General features: G+C 41.4%; 1 protein-coding gene across 2 annotated transcripts in view; it reads right to left on the reverse strand.

Annotated features, from left to right (window-relative positions):
* Positions 1 to 24,568, reverse strand: part of SPECC1L (sperm antigen with calponin homology and coiled-coil domains 1 like) — a 70,028-nt gene that overhangs the window by 43,966 nt on the left and 1,494 nt on the right. For both annotated transcript variants that reach the window (XM_080560000.1, XM_080559999.1), the window contains exons 2-5: positions 13,003 to 13,192; positions 7,381 to 7,540; positions 4,765 to 6,398; positions 3,092 to 3,299 (exon numbers count right to left, since the gene is read on the reverse strand). In XM_080560000.1, the coding sequence (XP_080416126.1) occupies positions 3,092 to 3,299; positions 4,765 to 6,398; positions 7,381 to 7,540; positions 13,003 to 13,155 (2,155 nt within the window). In that variant the 5' untranslated portion in view covers positions 13,156 to 13,192. The remainder of the gene's footprint in view (positions 1 to 3,091; positions 3,300 to 4,764; positions 6,399 to 7,380; positions 7,541 to 13,002; positions 13,193 to 24,568) is intronic.

Raw genomic sequence — 24,568 nt, forward strand, 5'->3', positions numbered from 1 at the left:
ATGGTAGGAAAGGACAAAATGCCATTTGTAAGAATTTCGTTTCATAACTGTTGTCAAGATCCTTTTCAAAATGAGATATAAAGCATTAAAAACTAATTACGCCAGCCCTACAACAGAACTGCTTATTCACTGACCACTGACCATTTCACTCACCTACCCTTGTCCAAAAAATTTTCTGGCTTAAATACTTATGAATAAAGAGAACCGCTATGTTGAACACAGTGCTAAGAAAACATGCAACAAGTGCTTTCAGGCTTTGGAAGAACCATCTGACAATTGATAAGTTAACCCACAAGCATCAATTTTCTGCAAATCAGGATACAAAGTTTTCCCCACGAATTCGTTTGTTAACTTATTGGAAGAATAAAAGGCTTCCTTTCCACCCCCTTAGTCATCAAAGATGACGAACTGACAGCTTTGCTACCTGACTACTGAAAATTTTCCAAACCACACATGAAAACTTGAGCAACCACGCCACCTAGTGCAGTGCTCAGCCCCCTCCTGCTGCCGTCCTCCCTCCTGTGCCCTCTCCCAGCCCCTCACCACCACCCCAGTACCCCCCGGACCCATCTCCACCACAGGCTGCTTCATCTCAGTGTACTTACAATAATACAGAACATAACGTTTTGTATTTAATGTTAATGTTTCTTTTTTAAGAAATTTAACATTTTAAAGAAATTTAAGATTTTTCTTTTCATGTTAATGTTTCTTTTTTAGATATAACACAGAATCGCTTTGCTTGCAACTCCTAATCCCACCAGTAACAAGTTCAGCTGCGCTGACAGGTCCTGCCGCACGTGGACTGAGCAGGAGCACACTGTGTGCTTTCAATCAGCACAGCCAAAATTCTGCTGTCCTTACCAGAGAGATCACCGTTTTTGCAGGCACACCTATAGTAAGAGCTGAAATGTGGCAACTTCATATTCCAATCACTGTGAAACTTCTTCCTAGCATTTGGAAAGCCGGCAATGAAGCACTCCCTAAGTCACAGCACTGGGGCATTCATTCCGTGTTCTTGCACTACCATGTAGTGTTGATTAGCCACTAAACTGAATGCCAGCTCACCTATGAAGCATCTTACCCCCATTGTAAAGTCTGTCTTCTGGGAATTCTTTGAGTGGTAATTTTCTATCATTGAATACCTGTCACTTATCAGTTGTCTTACCACCACTTTCATTCACCCAGTGACTTTGCCATTAGGCAAACTCTCCCAAATTCTCCCATATTTGCCCCTAGGCAAATGCAAGATTTTGTCATATTTTACAAGTTCACTGCTTAAGAGACTACCACCAAGAAATTCCTGCCCAAGCCTTAACTGAGAACCCATAATAAACAGCGTTTTCAAGCTGTCCAAGAAAGTTGTGGATTTTTTTTCCTCATTTTTTTCCCCTCATTTTTGCTTTTTGTTTAAGTTTAGATTAATACTATTTTTCAGGTGCCATCCTTTCCTATGGCCACTAGATGCCACTCTCCTTCTTGCCTATAACTACGCTGATTTAACCCCTAACCAAATCACACCAGGCTATCAGTCCAGCTGATTTTTCTGAACTATTTCTAGAGAGATGAGTAACAGACTATTGCAATTTTTGCTGAAAAATTCAGCACAGATAGAAGTTCTTCCACCAGCTTTTTACCCTTTTAAGGGAAATATCTGACAGCTATTTTGTGAGTCTGCAGAAACATTCCTACAAGACATCTGTCAAAACCATTTGTCCTACCCCCAAGGCAAAAGCATCTAAAAATTCGGGCTGCCTTGTAATTAAGTATTACTACGTAAACACCTAAATGTTTACTTGACTGTGGTGCTCTTTCCTGTATGAATGTATTTCAGTTAAGACAAAGAAAAAAAAGCAAGTAGAAAAAAACCAAGTGTCCCATCTTTAAGTGTTTGCTACAAAATGACTTCCAATGTCAGAGCTGTTGACCATGCGCCTCAGATCCGGCTCCCAAAAAGGACCTTGCTTTCGTGTTGGCAAAGAAAGGGGGGAAAAAGAGCAGAATAAAAACCTAAACCAATTTTGTAAAGAGAAACAGTGATCGTCTTTCAAGATAAGGAAGTATTGCTTGGGGAAACTATGCTGACAGCCACATGTCTGAAGACACTGGTCTTCAGATGAATAATCAGTTTAGCTTGCTTTAAACACTACCTTTTCTTTGATAGCAGACAAATTTAAAATACTTTCTATGAACATTTCACTCGCTGTGAAAATGAATAATGCTTTGTTTTTTCACTGTCTTATTTAGCATAGCACATATTTGAACACTGTATTGTGCAAATACAGCTCCCACAGGGTACAGTTGCCCAAGTTCTTGTTTAGATGGAGACTAATTGCAGAATTCCAGCCTGTGGTAGGAATGTCTGAACAGGTCTCAGATCAGAGAGGGAACTAAGGCACAGACAGATAGACAAGTATACAGTAAACATGAATTTCATTACAGGCTCCAACAGTTCCTTCTCCAGTGAGTCAACAGATAATGTCTTATTTTGACTTGCTTGAAGTTTGTTAGATTCATTTTTATGTTCACAGATCAATTTCATGACTTGAGCAAACCTATGCAGAAAAAGATGCACAATACATCCCCACTGTCAAGACAGCTCTGATATTTCCAACTTTCAGGACTTCCATTTATCCATTTCTCAACTAAAGAGATCTTTCTTCAGGTGGGAGAAATCACTTTTAAACATTCTCAAGCTACCTGGTAAATCCTGATATTTGGACACTTGAAAAAGAGAGCATTCTTAAAAAAATAAATCAATCATCTAGTCTCCAAAATACACAAGTAGTACACTATTATTAAGCATGAAATTACACGTTCTCCTACCTTGAAAAACACCTTGAAAACAGCATTGTCAGATTACATGTTTCTTCTCATTTCACAGGTTTTTGTTCCCACACCAACTACTACTAGGACTGAAGAAGCAAAGCCAACTTGATTTTTTTTTCTAGCATTATAAGAGCTCTGTAAAGCCCAGTCTGACTTGAATTTAGACATACAAAATACAAGTGAGAATATTTTCACTATTTCAGCATTCTGTTTCATCAGTTCTTAAATTCTCATTTCTCTCACAAGAACAACTCGTAACACTTACTCTCTAAATCAGATATGATGAGATTGTCATGAAGCTTCACAGCACGATGCTGCTCTACTTCATCCTCCAACTCAAAGATAGTTTCTTTCATGTCACTTCTCTCAGTCTCTTTTTCATCTAGCTCTGTCCGAAGTTTTTCTAGAGTCACATTAAGATCCTCAATTTGTTTTTTGGCTTCTTCTTGGAACACTCTGTATTCATCTTCAACCTGAAAAAGAAATACCCTGTGTCATAACTAAACTGATTGCATTTTAAAACACACTGAATTCTGTAACTAGCATACTTTTTTTTTTTTTTTGCAACCATAAGAAGTCCGCTCTTTTGTGCATCTGTTTTAGTGCTTGCTGGATCTGAGAGGATTCATTTTATTACCCTAGTAGCAAGTTTCACATTTGTGTGTATGATGTGTGAGTTGAAGTATTACCAAGAAGAGTCTTAGAAGCCACTGATCTGCTTAATTAAAAACCAAAAAAACAACGCACAGGGAAAGGTAGTAGACTTCTTTTCAGAAGCAGCAAGACCGTTTTACCCTGCCTCACGAAACTGTAACTTAAATAACAAGCTGAGATTAGAGTCTCTAACATTCACTCCCATGCCCAACAGGAAAAATTAGGGTCATGCCTTTGGGCAGGTCAACACAGGCAGCAATTTTAATCCACAAAATGCACTACTTTAAATCACCTGTTTTGGTATTTATTTTAATAGCACTACCCAAGTTTAATTATTAAAATTTTATTTTAGTTTTTTAAATCTCAAATTAAGGTTGATTCTAACTGGCTGTTGATCATCATGAGTAACATGTTGATCTGCAACTAACATAAAGCTCAGACATCAAACAAACTTTCTCATCAGGAAGATACACCTTCAAATGCACAAGAAATACGTTTGCTAGATAAAATTAGTTTCATTTAAGTCCAAATAGCTGTTCTAGAACTCAAACATTTTCATTCAAAACGCAATTAACACACAAGCTGTTCCTGGACAGATGATTATCAAAAACCTTTATGTATTTGCCATACTTAAGGATCAGTTAAAAGCTTATGTATTTTTTTTCAATTAAAACTAAAACCTTTATTTAGTAAATTAAATTACATTTGGTGAAATACCTGTCTCCCTCAATTAGTCATTTCTCCTTTAGAAAAAGACAATACTTCTCCGCCTTCTTTATCCTTAGTTTATTCTAAGTTAACTGAACCAACCTGAATAAGCTGAAACATTAAAATATTATCTGTACATCTGTGAAAGGCTCTACAAGTCATCAATAGCTGGGTTACCACCTCAAAGCTTTACTCCAGCCACCCTCTCAGTAACATCCACCAGTTTGGCACCAACTCCTTGAAACTCTTGCAAAAGGCATGCAATTTAAGCACAAAATTCAAACAGTATTTAAGATAATGTACAAGTTTGACCCTGGACATAAGTATTGGTGTTTAAATACAGGTATTTTAAAAAGTAACGAAGCAGTTACGCTGTTGCTGAATGCACCCATGCACTTTTTTTTTTTTAAAGCCTTCAGCATTTTTTATTATAAAAGTTAAGAAAGTCACTAATCCTAACCATACCATAATCTGATTAACCTTGTCACTAATCCTTTACTTCTGAAGGAACTACAATGTTCAACAGTAAGAGTCATGATATACAGGTGATGTTAAAGCACAGGATGTAAACCCTACCTTAGCAATGGCATCTTGCAACCGGTTGGCATCATTGCGAGTATGTGCCAGCTCTTCTTGCAGGCTGCTGGCCAGTGTCTCTGCTTTTTCTTTATCCAGCCTGACACTCTCCAGCAAATCTTGTATATCTGATTTATCTCCAGAGTTGTGTATAGAATACAGCTCAGCCACTTTCTGCTTTTCGTGCTCTAACTGAGCTTTCAGCCTGTTCATCTCAATCTGGTCACTGGCTACTGTGGCTTTGTACTCCTCTAAGGTAGATGCTATTGCTGTTTTGCTTTTCTGCTCTGACTCAATAATCCGTTCCATGTGGTGATTTCGTTCTTTTAATGCCCCTATCATTTCTTGGGCCTCCTTGTTGTCTTGTTCTGCCATCTTCAATGTGTTGCTCAAGTGCTGCTGAACACCTAGCAGCTGCTCTCGTTCAAAGCGTGCATTCTCTGCGAGGTCCATGTAACGTTGCTCTAACTCCATGTAGCGACCGCTTTTCATATCTTCATCAATTACATATGAAATATGGTGTTCATCTAACAGGGACCGAAAATACTCAATCTGACGGCTGAAGTGTTCTAACTTGTCGCTTTGCTGGCACAAAGATTCCATAAGGATTACTTTTTCCTCTCCCAGTCTTTCATTCTCACTGTTTAGCTCTTGTGTTATTTGTTGCAAATCTGCAAGCTCTTGAAGCGTGGCTTGGAGCTCCTCAGCTGTACTGTGTTGGTTCTCCTCCATCTGATGTATCCGTTCTGTCAGACAAGCTACGGACACTTCACTCGCATTGCCACTGCTTCCTTTCCTAGATCTTTCTATGCTTGGTACACCTTCAGACTCTGACGATGACGGCGCATCTAAGGCATCATCGCTTGATGTCAGTGGCTGATAAACTTCACTGCACTCACTGTCTAAATTATCCATGGAGTTACTATGTTGATTGTCCATCAAAGTGTTTTCATCCTGACTCAACAAGTCTTCCATTGATCCAGGGGCAGAACCTTCCACTGAAGACGTCAGAGTGCCACCGCCATCGCTGTGGTTGCCAGCTGTAATCTCAGGACTCAAAGACTGATAGCCAAAGAGTTTCTCAGAGTTGTCCAGCCTTTGTTCCAAAGAAAAGCCTAATGCATTCAGTCTGTCTTTTAACATTCGATTCTCATTCTTCAGCTGGTTGAGCTCTTCTCGGATGGCAGTGTTTTGTTCCTGTAACTGTAGCAACGTAGACTCTACATCAGTTGGCTGATGGACAACAATGGCCTCTTTTTCTTCAGATTTTTCATCACCTTCAACTTGATCTTCATTAAGTCCCAGCTGGGCACGCATGTCCCTTAGTTCATTCCTCAGGTGCAAGATTTCCACATCTTTAGTTTTTGCTAATGTCAGAAGATCGTTCACCTTTGCTTCCAGTGCAGCTTTGTCACTGATTTGATTGTCTGATTTGGACTTACTCATTCGAATATCTGATTCTGGATTGGTGCGACTACGGGAACGTTTTGCCAGTACCGTATCATTGGTCCCCTGTCCAGTCAAAGGTAATTTTTTACTCTGGCTTAAACGGGAACGATCACGTATTCTCTCTCTAGAAGAGCTGGATTCTTTATTTCCAGATGAAGTGCTACGCTTAGTTGTGGAACTTGTACCTGTACGTTTTTTGAAAGTTAGGAACATTCATTTAAAATGTAGCACTGTAACGGGAGACTCTGTATTTTGTATCAGCTGTACAATGGCTGTTTTTTTAAACCATGCTGGCAAACATACTCCATAAAATAAATTTACAGTTAACATTTAAATGATCTTACTTATGAATCAATGCAGTTGTATTTTAATTGATGCACGCTTTTCCAGTTGCTGTATCTTACCAATATTTTGAAAATGAGTCACATCTTAGTTTAACTGTAAGAGTTGCTAGGTTTTTTTGTTTTCAAAAGTTTCTAACAAATTGTACAAAAACTACAGCGGTGCTATGCCTGAAAGTTCAAGTTTTTCTCTTTTCAGTAGATTTGAATGCAAGCTTTTAAGAGATGAATTGTTTACTGTGATTCCCCAAATTAAAAGATTTTTTTCATCACATTTCATACAGACAAGTATGAATTACTGTTACGTTTATTTCCAGATGATTTATAGCTTTGCAAGCATTATTGAATCCAAAACACAGCAACAGAAAGCAAGACATATTTCATCTGTATTGGTAATATACTAAATAACCGCACCTTTCTGAACAGTTTATCAAAGATCTCTATTTTTTACAAAAACAATCAAGAATGTTCAAAACGTTGACTGTAACGAACAATCACATCTTAAAATTGTAATGCCTGTGCCATGGATTTATTTTTTTTTTAGACAAATTAAACTATAATTCTTTAGATTAATTACATTGTCTGGTATTATACAGTAGTTACATAATCAGTACTAAAAAAAATTAAAAGGAGCAGCCTCCAAAGACGCAATTACAATATTACAAAACAGGAAAAAGCCAACAGGATCAAAGCCAAAGCAGAGAACGTATTTGATTTGACCACAGCCTTACCAACTACTCCATTAGGCAGTCTGGATCCACGCTACACAGCAGGAAAATAAAAATCTACCCAACTACTGTCTTTAAGGACCGATATATCCATTTACCTGCAACTGTTTTAGGCTTATTTTCCAGACTGTTCATGGTTGTCCCTGCAGCTGAAGACACTGTTGATACACAAGTGCTCTTCTTTGCCTTGACACCATTGGTCATTGTCACTCCGCCGCCACCAGCCATCCCTGCTAAGAGGTCATCGTTACTCTTAGTCTGAAAGAAAGGCAAGATGTGGCTTTAAGACAGCTGGCAGAGAAGTCTGCATAGCCAACATTTCTCCTGGTAAAAATTCCACAAGTTTAACAAGTACATATTTGACTAGTCCTGTGTCTAGTTGAGTATGGTGAAGTGTAGATGCGCTGCACAGTACGGGAGTTGAAATTGAATTTCAACTACTTACATACGATTGACCATAGAAACTGCCTCCCCTCTCCCAGACAGAGGGAATGATTAATGTTTTAATACCAAGGTGAAAAAACAATAATGAAATCACAGTAATAACGCAACCTAACACTTCTGAACTTTGACTGAAAGGTTCCTTAATTATAAAAATGAACACTATTTTTAGGCAATTAAAACAGCAAATACCAGGAAGTAACCATAATGTCCTTCAAGAGAGTATGATCAAGCATCTTCTGGTGGACAAGTTCAGAACAAAAACCAAACCAAACAGAAATCAATCCAAGATTAATAAAATACCATTTCTAGCTCAAAATGCTAAGCTACAAACCACCAGAAACAAGGACAGTATTCGGCGGGGAGGGAAGGGAAGAGCCACCCTCACCACATATCCTTGCCTTGTTTTCATGCTCCTTACTAGGCACTCTTAGAGACAGGATGTTTGGTTGATGAACTTTTTGTCTGACCTCCCAACATCATTCCTGAAACTACTGTTAGCCACAAAAGCTGCCTGGAATGTGACAAGAGTAAGCAAAGGGACCTCAAGAGCCAGATTCCCAAACAGAGAACACATCTTTCACTGTAAAGCAAACTCTAAAAACTCTAAGTTCCTAAGTACGAATTGGCAGACTGTACCACTCTTTAAAATGCAATTTGTTAAATGGAGAAACAATCAAAATATGCTAAACATTCTTCCCATCATAAGGACAAAAAAGTTAAAAGAAAGCATCTGTGTTAGAAGCATTCCCTGAGTGACTGTATTATTCAGCTGGATAAAACATTTGAAGTCTCAGAGCCCAACTAAAAAGTAGTGCTCAGGACCTAACCAGTTGCTTTACATAATGGCTTACAAATTCTGCAGGCTTGTAACTTCTAGCTTACATACATATTTATATTAAAGACTATATGCCAGACATTATGACTTTATACATTAAGAAAGAAGTTACACGGTTAAAACCAATGTTGCATCTCAAACCATTCTACAGCTTTTTACAGCTGAGTTACAGCTGAGGATTTGAGAACAGTTAGCAACATTGATCACAGCAATGTGCAAAGGTCATGGATGGGATCTGTGCCATTTACAAAGAGCAGCTGCAAAACAAAGGGGAGCTTGGGAAGATAATGTATTTGTTCTGCATGCAGCCATTAGAAATACGGATAATCATCAGACAGAAGCAGGTATCAGTAAGGGTAAAATCTGCTAGGACAAAGGTGTTTTTATTAAATCATGTAGGATGTGATATAGCCCTCTGAAGTGGATCATGAAAGGCTGGAGGAAAACATATCACTCCAAAACTGTATTTTGATGTGCATTTAAAATGCCTTTCTGCTACAAAAGAGCCACTGTTGTTCCATTCTGCTTTTCTCCTTGCGCTACCACATGGCACTGCGTAAGCCGAAGCCTTTCCAAAGGGCTCCCTCTGCCCAGGAGCCCGATTGCCGCCGGAGCCCCGAGGTCGCACCCTGCAGACCGGCAGCTCGAAGTCAGGAGGATGGAACTGCTGTAGGGCTACCAGGTCAGCAAAGCAGGCTCTGCGGGCAGCAGGGGGGAGCAAACACAAACTGTCACCGGCTGGCAATCCCGTAACCTGTAATCCAATCAGACATATCTAATCTAAACTTCATTTTCTGGGTGTGGGGACAGGAAGAAAACCATTTTGTGATGCAACTGTCACCTAGAACAGTGTATTACAGAAAGACATAGATTGGTGCCTTTTCCAATTTTCTACTGAATCTGACATCAGTCGGCAAACAAGAGAGTTCAAGCGATGAGCTGTCAGCCCTTTTACCTTGTTAAAAGAGTGGGGAAATTAGATTAAGGCTTTAGACGCTTATAGTACATGTTATCAAGCCAAATTGGTCAAGATATGACTCAGCTTGAAGAAAGAAAACAGTACATAAAACACATGCTTTCTGACATTAGTCACCTCCAGTCCTTGCTGAGCAATGGCATTTAAGACAGCCCTTCTTCTGCCTTAGCCATACCCCATCTCTAGCCTAGGTTGGAAGGCACAGCCTCCTCCGCAGCCAGTTCGTAAACAGTTTCTCAAACCTGTAACACTACACTCTTGGCAGAGAAAACTATTTAGCAAAGCTCTGGAAAACTTACAAACCAGCAGCTCTCTTCTGTACACTCATAAGAGCAACTGTGCTTGACTTTAGAAATCAAAGTATTTTTATAGTATTTTTATTGGAACGGAAATCAATGTCACATGCTTATCAAACAGTTTATTCTCAAGGAAGAACAGTTTCTCCCATTTACGGAAAACATTGCAATCCTACTTAGCAATAAAAACCCTTCTTTAAAAATCTGAAAAATTAGAAAATATTATTAGAAGTGCTCATCTAGACATATGCTGATTTTCTGTATAAAAAGTAAACCCCTTGTAATTATAAAATTAATATACCATTTTCCCTCCACAACTTTATTCTTTTAATACAATGAAACTTGAATGGTCACCTTTATTAATTCATTTCATGTTAGTTTCTCAACATGTATATACTATTTACTGCACCTCATTCAAATCCCATATATACATATATACGTATATAATTGTTCCTACGTGGGATTTTCTTTGATGCTCACTGTTGCTATATTTGAGGGCTTCAAACAGTAAACTTCACAACAATCTGTAATTAAGTTACTGCATTTTTCAAACAGAATACTGAAGCCTAGACAGAGGAATACTGAAAACACATTCTAATTTTTAATATTCAAATGTCCATGTCCAAACCCTGACTCCTCAGGGACACTGGATTTTGCAGTTCATTTGCGTGAAGTACAGTGGCTGTCTAATTAGTTGTGTTAGCATGATCACAAGCTCATTAGCTAAAAAAGCCTAAAAATACTGATCTTAAAAATAAGAATACATTGTTATTTGCCCAAAGTATTTTCTGACAGATTAAAAACTAGAAGTGGCTGGCAGTTAACCTTCTGCTGTAATGACACATGTGGGGAGGTGCTGAGCATCCACCAAAGTCTTGGGCAAACCAATACTAACTGCAACTAGCTTCTGAAATAGTTCCTTGATATATAACCAGGCATTAATATATATACAGGCACTGCAAAGCAGAGAGACCAACCCCTGGAACAGTATTCAGCTGTATTAGAAGGGTAGGTCTCACATTTCTTCCTGTACTCACTGTCCACACACTCCGGAAACTTCCCAGAAAAGGATAAATCTATGGAACAACTCAAAGCTAAAAGGTCCCCCCACAGCTAAACACCTGCCTATGGATGAATCATGAAGGAGACAGAAAAAAAACATGCTGTAATTAGAAAGTCATTTTCAATTGCAAAGCATTATTACTGACTGAACTGAAGGTTGGTATAGTATCGTACCCATGTATTTCTATTTCTTAACAGCTACAGCTACCTTTCATTCAAAAACCAAAGTTTTTGTGTATCTCTATGCACATGTACTTTGGGTATTGAATTAAGTTACTGATTATCTACTGCCAGCCATGTTTCTCCCTCCCCTCCATGAGATGATAAATTAAATTTATAAAACACACACTAACTCATCACGTCTAACAGAAGATCCTAAAAGCTTCTATGACGAAAACAATATGCCAAAAGCTTAATTGACAAGATCAAATATTGAGCTATGTGAAAAATGATTTTAAAAATAATACAACTGGTTATTGACATTTCTTTCAAGCCAGGAATTATACATGTGATTTGACAGTACCTATAAGCCCCAAAACATAAGCAACTAACTTTGTTGTGTAAGTACAGAACACTCAAAGGAGATAAAGTCGTCATTAAGTCACACAGCTGGCACAACAGCAGCTTAACATGTAAAAGAAATCCAACTGTATGAGTAAGCCTGGCTGTAACACAAAGCAGAGATAAGTCTTAGTAATTAAGGGAAAATTTTTTATTGTACCTCAAACATACAATAGTCATAAATTCTAATCCAACATCCAAGCATTGCCAGAAGTGTTACTAATATAAGAAGTGAAATTGTGAAAGCATACTGGGTCAAATTTCTGTAGTGTTAGATCATCCTCCTCCTTTACCTCACCGAGAGGTATCACATAAACCCAGTAAGTACACTACACAGCATTTTTGCTTCCGTATTCTTTGGGAGATTTCTAGAAATGCAAAATGAATAGTGTCATCAACCAACAAAAGATGATTTCATGTTCAGCAAAATTGGATGGCAGGGGTAGAAGGGGGACACAGGGAGAAAAATCTAGCCAAAACCTGGCTTGCGAGTTCATCAGCTGCAATATGAACCACCATTAACGATAACAGAGAAGCAAGACTGTAAGAAAGGGACACACCTTTTGACTTTGGTAACTCTGCATAGCTATTACAGAGAGACCTCAATTATTACCACTTCTTTAATTCTAGGTCTTGCCAGTTATTTATATAGCCTATCTGCCTTTCTGTAGCTGATAGAGGCTCCGGCCCCAGTTGCAGACACCAGCCCTTCTGCTCGTCCTGTTGGCTCTCTCCAGGGCAGCAGAACTGCCATAGCTCTGCACGCTGGGCTGCAGAAGGGCAGGAGGAGGTGAGTCCAGCCACGTTTCCCTGCCAGGAGCAGGGGGCAGACCAGGCAGGCTCATAACATCATCCAACCCAGCAGTGTGTGCTCACAGGTTAAAAACAAAACAGAACAAAACAAAACAAAAAAAAACAGCACACCTTGGTTTGTCTTATTTTATTTGGTTGTTGAAAACCATATGCTCCTAAATCCACTGCCCTGTTTTGGTAATATAAGAGAAAACTCTACCTTTGAACCTGTTCTAGGAGCAAGAACCAACTTGTGCAAATCGAGCCCAAGCATTACTTCTCACAAAGAAAGCCCAAAACAGCTAGAAGAATGCAGCTGCGCTGACCTGACACGGATCACCGAAGTCAAGAAGTTTCTCATGTTAAATACCTCATTAGTTCTTTTTTCAGAATTAGTACATAGCTCTTATCAAATCCCATTAGTCACAGACACACCATTCAAGCATAACACGACACCACTAATAACGCTCATCTGAATGCAACTTCCACTCTGCTCCTTTTGCAGAACGACTAAGTTGTGCGAAGTATATTGCGTTCCATCATTGTATCACACATTGCAATGTGAAAAATACAGCACCAACGCCACACAAGATCCTATCACCCTGCCCAGTGCTGTGTAGCTAGCCAAATTCCCTCCAGTTACCTGTGTAACAAATCTCTAGCTTAAGTTGCGCTGAAGACATGCCTTAAAATTCTACTCTTAACTCTTTATCATCAAAACTACAAATTACCAGAATGTTCTATTAGTTATTACCTTCAAAAGGGATGCTGATGTCCCGGTTTTGGAGAGTTTTGTTACTGCAGACAATGAGGAGCCGTTCTCTGGTTTGTTTTTTTCAGTTGTTTGAGTTTTATTTACTCCAGCCACTTTGGGCACTGAGCCAACACTCCTGCTTGCTTTCTTCATTCTGGGCTGTCTGTTTATGATGCATTTACAAACAAATCTGCAAACAGAAAGAAGTGTTAAATATAAAACACATACAAAATGCAACATAGTTTTATAACACTAAGTTCAGAATAGCAGTAAGGGCCACAAACTAGAGCCAACCAGCATATGTATGTGACTGACCAACATTTTTTTTATTGTTGTTGTGGTTTTTTTTTTTTTGCCTTTTTTAAAAAGGATCTTTTTTTGAAATTTTATTTCATTTTTTTCTAGTTCTTCCCACAAATGGCACTGAACCAAGTATATTTTATAAGTGACCCGTGTTAGTAAGCTCGCTCGTTAGCTAGCAAAAGCAAGGCTTATTAGGGCTGCAACGTTCCTTATTTCTGACTGTGGGAAAGAAAATACCGTGGGAGCATTCAGGCAACAGACTGACTACCAACAACACTGGATCTGAGAAAAGATTACCAGCAGCTTGATAACTAAAGTACTGAGAGAGTAACAGCAGTTGCAGAGAAAGGTGTTATATAGAAACTAAAAGATGAAAAACTCAGATTCCCTGAAATCAATTATTATTAGCAGTCACGTTAATAAACACATAGGAGTTCATGTGTATTGAATTCAAAATTTAATACTATTCAGATGATCATGAGGGCTCTCTCCAAGAAACCAGAAGGAACCCAGAGTGGTCCGCAGTCAGGTCACTTGCGTGCCTTTGCCTCCTTGCCTTCAAGTGTTCTGCAGCAGCAGACAACTGTCGATGCCGGCATTCCAGCCATGACAAAATAAACTAAAGCACCAAAACCAAAGCTGACTTTACACAAACTTGGAGCAGCTGCAGCAGACACGAACAGGGCAGTTGTCCCAGTAACTGCTAGTTCCGGAAGGCAGCCGAAGGAAGGGCAGAGGAGCTGGCAGCCATAGCTTGAAGCACGGACTACAAAAAGGACTGGACACATCAGGCTCTTCTTCCCTCTTGCAAGAGTGGGACAGCTGGCAGCTGCCTTCTTCATCTCCCCGCTGCCAGAAGGCAGAGGATGGAAGATTAAGAGAGGAAACTTCCACTCCCCTTTCAGTCTGACAGACCCTGAATGGAAGCAAGTGATCCAGTTTCTCTGAGCCCCATATCCTGTGGCTGATTAGAAACACAAAACACATCTAGCTCTTTCCATCTCTTAAAAAGTGAAGCATTTCGAAAGCATGAAAAACAGCCTGATGACTGAGTGCAGGAGAAGTGCTCCACGAACACGGTGATCAGGACTAATTCATTATGCTAAGATAATTACACTGCACATGCTCCTCCCTCCCCAGCACCACCTCAGCTGCATGCAGGCATATTTTAAGCCTGACTTTTCTCAAAGTCAGTAAAACTCCAGCTTTGCATCTTCAGGCCCCTACGTGCCATTAACACAAGCAACAAGAAGTCTCATTTTAAGGCACTGAAAATATTTGTTTATAGCTTACAGACTCCCTTTAGCTCTGAAAGCTGGCATGAACCAACACAGAGGACTTTGTCTGCTGCTGTAATTTCATCATCAGAATGTCAAAAATGCACCAGTCCTGCCATCCTGCTACTGGTAACCAGAACGCCTTCGCAGAAGATTAAATAACAGAGATTATTTGAAATGAGACACTCTAAAAAAGCACCGCTATACACAAATATTTCTACAGAAGCTAATATTTATAGGTAAGTTGCATTACAAGTGTAAGTTGCACTTACATTTCTTGCCTTTTTCATCTTTAAGAGTCGAAAACTTACATGTGCTTTTGATCTTAGTCAATTGAGAATTAGAATTGGAAAGACCAAAGAGGATGGCGAGTTCAGTAAAACCGGCACCATTACTAACAATGAAGGGTATTTTTAATGCTCTACAGACTACATATAAACAATTGCCCATAGCACACTTGAGAAATCATTGAAAAAAATTCAGTGCACAGCTTGTTGTGAAGCTGACCGCTCTTAAAAAAAAAAAGTTACTTCAAAGAAAAAAACCTGCATAGAAGCAGGAAATCAGAGCCCTCGCTTTCGGGCAGCCCTGAGAGCTGGCAGAGCAGTGCCACAGCGGAGGGGGGGCACTCAGATGGTAAAAGAGGCTCGGCCGGGGCTGGGCACAGGGTCACAGAACAGCCTGGGCTGGAAGGGACCTGCAAGGGACCTGCCACAGGCAGGGATGTGACCCACCGGGTCAGTGGCATCCAGCGGTTTAACTCACCAGCATCCAGTGATGTCACCCAGAGCAAAGCAATTTAAATAAGTGAAACTGAACAGAGTAACTAAGTGTAATCCTAATGTTTCACCACAGTGTTAAAATAGCCATTAAATATCCCAAACTCTGACACGAAAAAACTTGTGATTACTGAAACTCAAACTTGGAAGACACTAGAGGACAAGGAGGGTCAGTACCCCTGCCCCTCTGTTTCTGCCAGAGAACTGAGCTCCTATAGTTACTTCCTTACTGAAAGACAACTTTGTAATTATAGCTGAGTAACTGCAAAAAAGAATGAAATGAGTCCAGACCCTTACCCTCGAATAGGGACAAGGCATCAATTAGTATGACAGATTCTAAAAGCGTTTGCTCACTCAGGCTCCTAAGTGAACGTGTGACCTCCTGGTGCAAACTTCTCCCATCCCTCCTTCTCCACGAAGGAAAAAAAGGAAGGGTTTCAGTACTGAAAGCAAATACACCAATGTTGTTGAACTGTAAGGGAGAGAAGCCCTGCTTCACCCCATTTCTCAAAAGCCCTAAGCAGCACTGCAGGCAAAGACCACCTTCACGCTCCCAAAGAAGAAAGCGTTGTTTGGAAAGCACAGCATTAAGAACCAGCAGCAGATGTGGCTATCAGCACAGAGCAGTTGTCCAACGCTACATGTAAAATAAGAAATAAAACGCTCACCACCCAACTCAAATTTTCTGAAGATTACCACACAACACTAATAATTCAGATCAGAGCTAAAATACTATTTCACTGTTGTTTTAAAGAGCCAGTACTGCATACAGACCTGCAGCCTGTAACATGCCCTAGGGAGAGAGGAGAGACTTCCTTTGCCTTTACACATGCTCCCTCCCACCTCTAAAAAACAAACACACAACCACCACTACCCAAAAACAAGAATGCAAAGGTTTAAGACTAGAAAGCTGCAGTGGCATTAAGACCTGCATCTCCACGGGAGTCCTGAGAGACCTGGGGGAGCGTACCTCACCGCACCGCTAACCGAAATACCGATCCATCAGCAGACACGAGACGTTTCTGTGACACATTTGATTAACGCTGCCATTACAATACCAATTACGGAATTAATCGGGCTGGAAAAGAGCCAAAACAAGCCCAAACTATCAGACAGAAAGACTGCATTCCTGAGCTGCAGTGTAACCGTTGCCTCTAACCTGTATCCTTTCCCGGAGGTCTCTCTTTCCACAGCACACATCGCAGAGGACACGGCAGCCGAGCTGGCTCAGGAGCGTGCTCCCATTGCTCTGGCGAGGCATGGGAAAGCAGCCCTACGTTTTATACCGAGAGCAGCACGGCTCCATAAATAATAATTTGAAAGTGTTTTGCCCAATGGCACAGCTCTGCTCTTCCCTGTAAGCTGATCTGAGGCAGCCTCCCCAGCGACGCCAAGTGCTGTCGGGGTTACTCTTACGCACGCCCGGGGTTTTCAGCAACACCAGCGCTGGAGGTGGTGGCAGGGGTGATTTCTTCCTGGGATCATTTCAACCTCATCCATTATTTAATAAGCTTATTTATGCAAATCTTGTTGTCACAAAGATAAGGCTTAATTACAACAGAAAAATAAGTTTCCCGTGCCTGTAAGGTGAGAGAGCATTAAGCAGTACCAGCCTCTTGCCACTCACTGAAAATGCTTCATCAAGAGGCATCAAGCAGTTTTATCTATCAAAAAACTCTGATTTACTAAGAAAATGGTAAATAATCTCAGAATCTCCTTCAAAAATTCCATAAAACTACAGACAAGCAATCCACAAATTTGAGGATAACAAGCCGTTTTGGAAAAAATGAAGAACAAAACAGATATCCAAAATGCAGAGGAAAATATGTATCTTCAAACCCAAGAGCAGCGGACTCAATATACTCACTCTCTGCTTGTACAAATTCTTTGGTTTTGATGTATTTAGGCTGACAACTTTTGCCCAAATAATTAGGGAATGACATTTTTAGGCCACTTCCACAGTCCCAAAAGGCAGAAACGTGAAGAAAAGATTGTGCAATATAACCCTTTCGGCCTCCTGTAAAATACAGATTCAGAATTTCTTCAAGAAAGCACGATCGCCAGCAATTCAATGCCTGGACCACAAAATAAGCTATGTACCACGAGGCAGAGTTTGCTGCATTCACAACGTCCCCAGCTCCAAGTCAGCCTGCAAGCTGCACGCGCCACAGCGATGCCCCTTGATCAACGTTTCCAAAAACACACTCCTTTAACTGCTGGATTTCACAAGCCCAGAGCAAGCAGTGCGTGTGTTTTACTGCTCAAGCTGGATTCGAGACTCCATTTGCAGGGAGATGGAAGTTTGCTGATGCTAGGGTTACTTAGGATACCAAAGGTAAGAGGACACTGCGTGGAATCACACACAAGACTAAATAAAACCAGCAAGTAAAATCAGATGTAGGTATCTGCCTCCTGGGGAAGAGCAACCTCAGCTTCGTATAAAAATATGCTTTGAACTGACCAAAACTGCTCAGCGAGACTTTGGTGTTTCGATTCACAGCTTCATGAAAGCGTCGGCACAGCGTTTGGGGTAAGCCAAAAGAATAAAGCAATTCCCGGAATTACTGAGGACGTAGTACAGAGCCCTAAAGCAAACATGGCACTCAGCAAATCCACCTCTTGCCCGTCTGCCCACGCTTCAGTTGGTATGTGCGGTTCTGGTCCCCTAACCTCAAAAAAAAAGGATTTCTTACATACCTGAAAGGGGTCCAGCAAGGGGCAAAATAAGATCAAAGGCACCTAACAGCTCCCATGAGACACCTCATGGCGAATATGACAAACGGCCTATCGAGCCCCCAGTGGCACTGAGAAGGCAGGCGGGGGCTGGCTGCTGACCGCCTCCTCCACTCCTGAAGCTAAGGAGCAGCTGCTGAAGAGCCAGGCTCAAACTAAGAGAAACAAGCTGTATTTTAGTGCAGAATGAAAGGCTGCTGTGGCTGCAAGAAGCACGAGTGGAAGGGGAGACTAGACAACACAAGGAAGAGAAATGCCCTAATGGATGCTCTGCAGCCAGAGCCCAGAAGGCTCCCAGGGCATTCACAAGTCCCCTCGGTGGGAAAGCAGCCAGGGCAGGAGGGAGGACAGAGGGCTTTGGGTTTTTTCCTTCTGCATCCGCCTGCAACCACGGCTGGACCCAGAGCACCAGGTGGGATGGATCCCTGCTCCCGTCAGGGCGGTTCCTGCTACATTCTTATGCCACAAGGAAAACATAAAGATGTCGGTGATTTATAGGTGCGACAATTTTGGACTAACTGCTGTAGGTAGTTATTTAGAGAGGAAACATTTTCCTATTACTTTCTATATTAAAAATTCAAGAGAGTCTTTAGAATTTTCCATTACAAGTCGTGGAATTGAAAAGAAGAAAAAAAAGAATTCTACCTTTAAGCTGCATTATACTTATCCCTCACTGTTTTCAAGCCACATTTACTATTGCTATTTTTCTTTTAAAACAGAAGGGAGGAAAGAAGAGAGCTTTGGGGAAGAATTGGCTGTGATATACCTCAATCCCTGTGCTCCTTGTTTGGAGAAAACTGCAGGACTTTAACTGCTGTGAGCAATGTGTAACCGTTGCAACGCTTCACATTCCAGACAAGTGACAGGAGCAGCTACAGAAGGACTCCCAGCTTCTGAAGCATGCTCTAAAAAAGCCTTTTCATAACAAAATTAAATAACGAAGTCTTGTTTTCGAGCTCCTACTTTAAACAGACGTTATTTCAAGCCACTGCTGAGGGGAAAAAACTGTTCATAGGCTAAATACAGCTGGTTCTTCCCAGTGGTAAAAAATATTCCTGTATCTGAAGGTGGTGGCCTGTGTGTCCCTCACAGTGCAAGCTGTAGGCTTCAGTGAGCAGAACATGATACAGGACAGAAGGAGGGAATATAATAGGTAGAATATTAGTACAATAGTTTTGGCTACGTTGTCATTTTTCACACCTTTTTGTGAAATTCACAGCTGCATCCCAATTTTAAGCTGTGCGTGAGCTGATGATGCAATAGGTACCTATTTCCTGGAGAGCAACTACACCTCTGTGTCAGATGTTAAAGGTTTAAACAGACTTCGCAGAAATACCAGCCTTCTCTGTAGAACTCTCAGGTTAGTATCCATTAAAATACAACTATTATTTGGGCACTGTACGTTTTATGGGGAAATAAATTAACAAACACGAACTTCCTGGCCAAAGGACTGGCCACCTTTAACTACAAAACCAGCTGGTCTGAAAAGTGATACTTGGTCAGTTATCTGCTATTGCTCCCGGCATGCTCCGGAATTGACTGTTATTACAGAAATCAATGAGCCTCCAGTTACAAAGAGGCACTTCTGGCCACGTAACCTTAGGTATAAATCGCGTTCTTTAACCAACAATCACGTCCCCCTGCACACGTGGAAGTTTTCCTCCTGCTGCCACGGAAGTGCTTTCAAAACCAGCAAGGAGCTATCTTAAAAGCCCAGCATTTGGCAGAATGGCACAACAAAAGGTGCACGACTAACACAACAGCTTCATTTTGTTCCAAAGTGACTAGCTCAGAGGACATTTCATTGCAGTGCAGCTCATCTCCGGCACAGCTGTACCCAACAGTGCAGGCTACAGGAGGTGACCAGTGGTGGCCTCTTCCCTTCCCTCTGCTCAAACCAGCTGAGCTCTGGCATTAGCAGCTGCAGCAAAGCCTTCAGCAGCACGAAGGCCATCGGGAGAAGGACAAAAGGCAATGCCGTGGCTCCCACTAGAAAAAGGGGGACAGAACACTACAGGATGTAGCTCCTCAGCCGATTGCACATCAGTGACTCCCAGCACAAGTAAATTACAGGAAAAACCTGTAAGAGAAGTGAATGAATTCGACCAGATCCCACGTTCATCCAAAATACCAAGTCTTGAGTTTGTGCAAAACCAGTTTCCAGCTTGGTTACAGCTATAAATCTGTTCCTACCAGCTGCTACCTAACGCAGCCCCATCGTGGTGGTTTTCTATTGCCTGCGTTTCGGTAACAGGGAGGTGACTGGGTGCTCTCCAGGTCCACTTCACCGCTGCCCTGGTCTGGCAACATTCCTGAAGGCATTGCCCCAAGAAAAATAGAGCAGGACAAGCATGCAGAGATGCATTACCTGAAGGCCTTCACAGCCCCCAGGGGCTCACAGCTGGGTTCCCAGCCCAGGACTGTCCTGGTCTTGGCTGGATGGAGAGAATGGCCCTGATGGGAACAGCCCACCCGCAAGCCAGCCCTGCAGAGGCTGGGGGAGGGAAGTGTCTTCTGGGGATTGCTTAAGCCAGTCGTGAAAATAATTTAATTGCACCCTGCCACCAAAAGAGACAGTCCCACCCCTTCCTCAGTCCTCTCCCTGGTTTCTAGAGATCGTAACTCATTTTGGATGAGCTAGTTTTTCATCAGATCAGGACTGATCTGACTCACCTTATAATTGCTAGGCATTATGCAAAGGAAGCAGCGGGACCGTGGAACTGGGAACAAGGAAGACTCACCCCTTCGAGGACAGTAGCCCCAGACTGGTTTTAATTCAGTCTCAGGCTGCTGGGCAGAGCAGCAGTCCTGGTGGAAGTGAGCCTCTTGCTGGTGCCCAACCACCACACCCCGCATCTCACTGTTCTGTGGAGCCACACAAGAAGCTAGATGAGGAAAGAGAAGCACCAAAAGACAAAACAGAGACCACCAGAGGGTGCAAAGACCAGCTATGTGCAGGCGTGAATTCTGTGCTCCAACCCACGTCCTCCCTGTCTCCGAGACCCGACGGCAGCACACTCATCACTTCGTTTTGAAACCTTCAGGCTTGCCACACAGACATGAGACAGAACTGCATGCAAATCCTTCCCAAACAGCCTGGTACCACTGGGACAGGAGCATTTACCTACCTCTGAGTGGAGGCCTGGGGACATGCATTTGAGTCATACAGGAGAAAAGTGTTTGGGACAGGTTGGAGTCCCCAGTCTGCAGCCACTCTTTCCCCCCACACCCAGAAAAGAGGATCAGGTACTGTTTCTGTTCTATGTTTTTGTTCCAAGCCTTCTGGAAAAGGGTGAACACTGACCAGTTCACGGAGTCCTGCTTCCCCGGACAGTTTGCTTGACGGAGCAGCGAGGCACTCTGCACAGGGACGGCAGCTGCAGCTGGCAAAAGGACTGAACTGCCACCATCAGCGGGGCATCCCTAACCGGTGTGACTGCTGGCAAGCCAAAACACCACCGAATGGCAAGCACCTGGCACTTCAGCACTCTGCTTTGTGAAACACTTCCATGGTAGTTCATAGAGAAGCTCCTACAACTCCGCTTCCTGTGGCAAATCTGACGTTTGGCTGAAGGCCTCAGAAGAGTTTCCCCATTCCCTCCAGTTAACCGAAATAATTTGAAGCATCTAAATACTGCAAGAGCAGCTAGGGATATCTTAAGTGAAGACCCTTCCACCTAAAAGGCGACAATCCCTGTTTAAGCAACTTGGAATAAGCACATTGCTGCTGGCTTCACCAGTAACTGAAGGCCTCTGTCTTGCAAGATGCAGTCTTTCTATTAAGAAGTCTATACTGATGTCGCTATCATTTTTTATCACATTTACAAATCATCAGTCAAGAAATCTCATGACAACTTCCAGCAACTATACCTATTTAATGCATCCACACGTAACTGTCCATTTCACCCCAGCGACTGCAGATAAAATGAGCCCTGCGTGACTCTGTCATTACCATGAAAAAGATCTCTTTTTGGGAAAAAAAAAAAAAAGAGCAAACAAGCAAAACGAGAAGTTCAAGTGAGCACAGTTCCTCTGCGACAGGATTCCTTTGTGGTAGCAATCGCATCTACTCCTCCAGGGATTTAAAGGAAATATTGACCATTAACTAACTATTCACAATGCTGGGTACATTTTAGAGAAAATCAAATCGAAAAAGGAAAACCGATGTCTGCAAAGAAAAAAAAAATTAACTGCACCACAGATACTACTTTAAATCCATACCCATTATCAAACCTCAGTATCATTTAGCTTGCTAATTAAAATAAAGTTTGAGCTCAGTACAACTTGGCAACTCGGTGAAAATAAATAAATGAAATCCTATGGCTAACTGGAAGAAGCCAGGCTCCGATACATCACTCCCGTAAGCGTGTCTGTGTCAGTTAAGGCTTGTCCATACGAACACTGCCAATGTTTTAGCAACGCAGAGGAGCACGCTGCAGGACTCTCTCCAGCACCAGCTCTCACACAGCAAAGAAATTCTGCAGCCGAACTTTCAAGAAGGCTCCCTCTGCCAAAACCACCATGTGTGCTTTTAATTAAGATTGTGTAGTGAGTTGTATTGAGCACACAGAAACTTTCAGGGAGTGCTATATGAACATCAACCTCTTGGTCAAGCTCTACGTCCCCCCAAAATGCATCCCCCTCGGAAATCATTATTCATTGCATGTGTACGTGCAAAATACGTATCCTACACTGGGTAAACAGCCAAAGTCCAGAAAGTATTTTCAGCATCAGAAAAATACCAATACTTGCAGGGTGATGTCATCAAATACATTCACTTTTAACACTATCTGAATACTGGAAGGTAGATGTTCAGTTTATTTTCCTAAATAAAAGTGTCGCTATATATACCAGTTAGCTTGATCATTAGCAAAAATACAATTAGCTCAGAATAAAGTAAGCCTCATCCTTCCTAAGTGTCAAATCAAGTCTTAATGTAAAAGTTTAAAGAAGAATATTTTCTCTCTTTAAATTTTGATTGAGCGTATTTACTACCCTTTAATAAGTTAAAAAAAAAAAAAGGTAGCTTTAAGTTCAGATTTTTGTTTTTATTATTTTAAGGCACCAAAACCTTGTAGACTTTTCAAAATCCCTTTAGAAAGTCTCTTTTTAACTAATTTCACCATTTGTTTGTGAACTACTCTTCCTTTTTGTCATTTTGCAAGCTGCTGGTTCTGCCTTTTGTGTCTGTTCTTTGCAAAATTAAGTTATCCTGAGACATTTATTTACAACAACAAAGATCAAAAGTTCCAGTGTCCTTACATTAAGGGAGTCTTCTTTCCCCAAGAAAATCATGCATGTGCGCGAAAACCCTAACAATGAATTATTTATCTGCTAAGAGATAGTATCCTAGGATTACTTGCTGGCTGCATTAAACTGGTAAGTGCTCTAAATGGTGGCTTTCTCTGATCGTTTCAGTTGGAATAAGCTCAAAAGAAACAAGTAATATGTTCCTTGTGACTAGTCACTTCAGGCTACGATTAAGCATATAACTCAGCCTCTTACACCCGCTTATTTTCCCTTTTTCAGTATAAAGACTAAAAATAAGATCAAATGGGGTGATTTTTAAAGTCGGGAAGTAGAAGCATAACATTTCTTATGCTGTTTTTCCTACTGAGCAATTCCGTCATATTAATAGTATTATACGTTCCTAAAACTGGATCCTAGTTGCCAAGACAGGCTCCAAGGCTGCAAGATCAAGGAAAAAAAAAAAAAAAAAAGAACTTCTGAAGTACGTTAGTGAAAGAAATTTCCAGAATGTGTTTTTTCTCTCTCATGGTACCACTTGAGCAAAAAGGGCATACACTTATTTCCCTTCATCATGTTCTTTGTTAGTATTTATTTATTCATACCTAAAACATTAATTGTACTGAGTAATAGATAAGATGATGTACAATGACATTTTTGAAGCATAAAAATAACAATTCCGACACGAACTTAGACAGAAAGTTATCAAACTCAGTGGCTATGTCTACATTAGTAATTAAAAGAGGCCAGAGATCGTTTTCCACTCCAAAGGAAAACTTGCACAGCTTGATCTGTGACGTGCAGCCAAAACCCTTCCCTCTGCCCCATCCAGGAAAGGGTGGCTGCGTCCCACACCCACGTGGAGAAGCCCTGGTGCATGCCACCTGTGAATGATGCCCAGGCAACACTTAGGAAGATGCTGGCAGCCCTGGTGCAGCCACGCCAGTGACCAAGCTGACAATTTACCAGCATAAAGATCACGTTTACCAACATAAAGATCATGTGCCAGACCTCAGCCTAACACCCAAGTTGTCTTTGATGGGCTACCATGGCCATACCGGCCATTAAGGAGAACATCCGTGTAAGCCTCTCCTCAGGCCTGATGGAGAAGCTGCCTTTGGCAGCGTTCCTGGAAGGCCACAGGGATCATCCTGCCTTTGAACAAGGAAGGGAAAGGGGAACAGCACCGCGCTGCTATGCTGCAAAGTGCAGCACGAAGTGCAATCC

The sequence above is a fragment of the Anser brachyrhynchus genome (assembly GCF_964034855.1).
Source record: "Anser brachyrhynchus genome assembly, chromosome: 17".
NCBI classification, from domain to species: Eukaryota; Metazoa; Chordata; class Aves; order Anseriformes; family Anatidae; genus Anser; species Anser brachyrhynchus.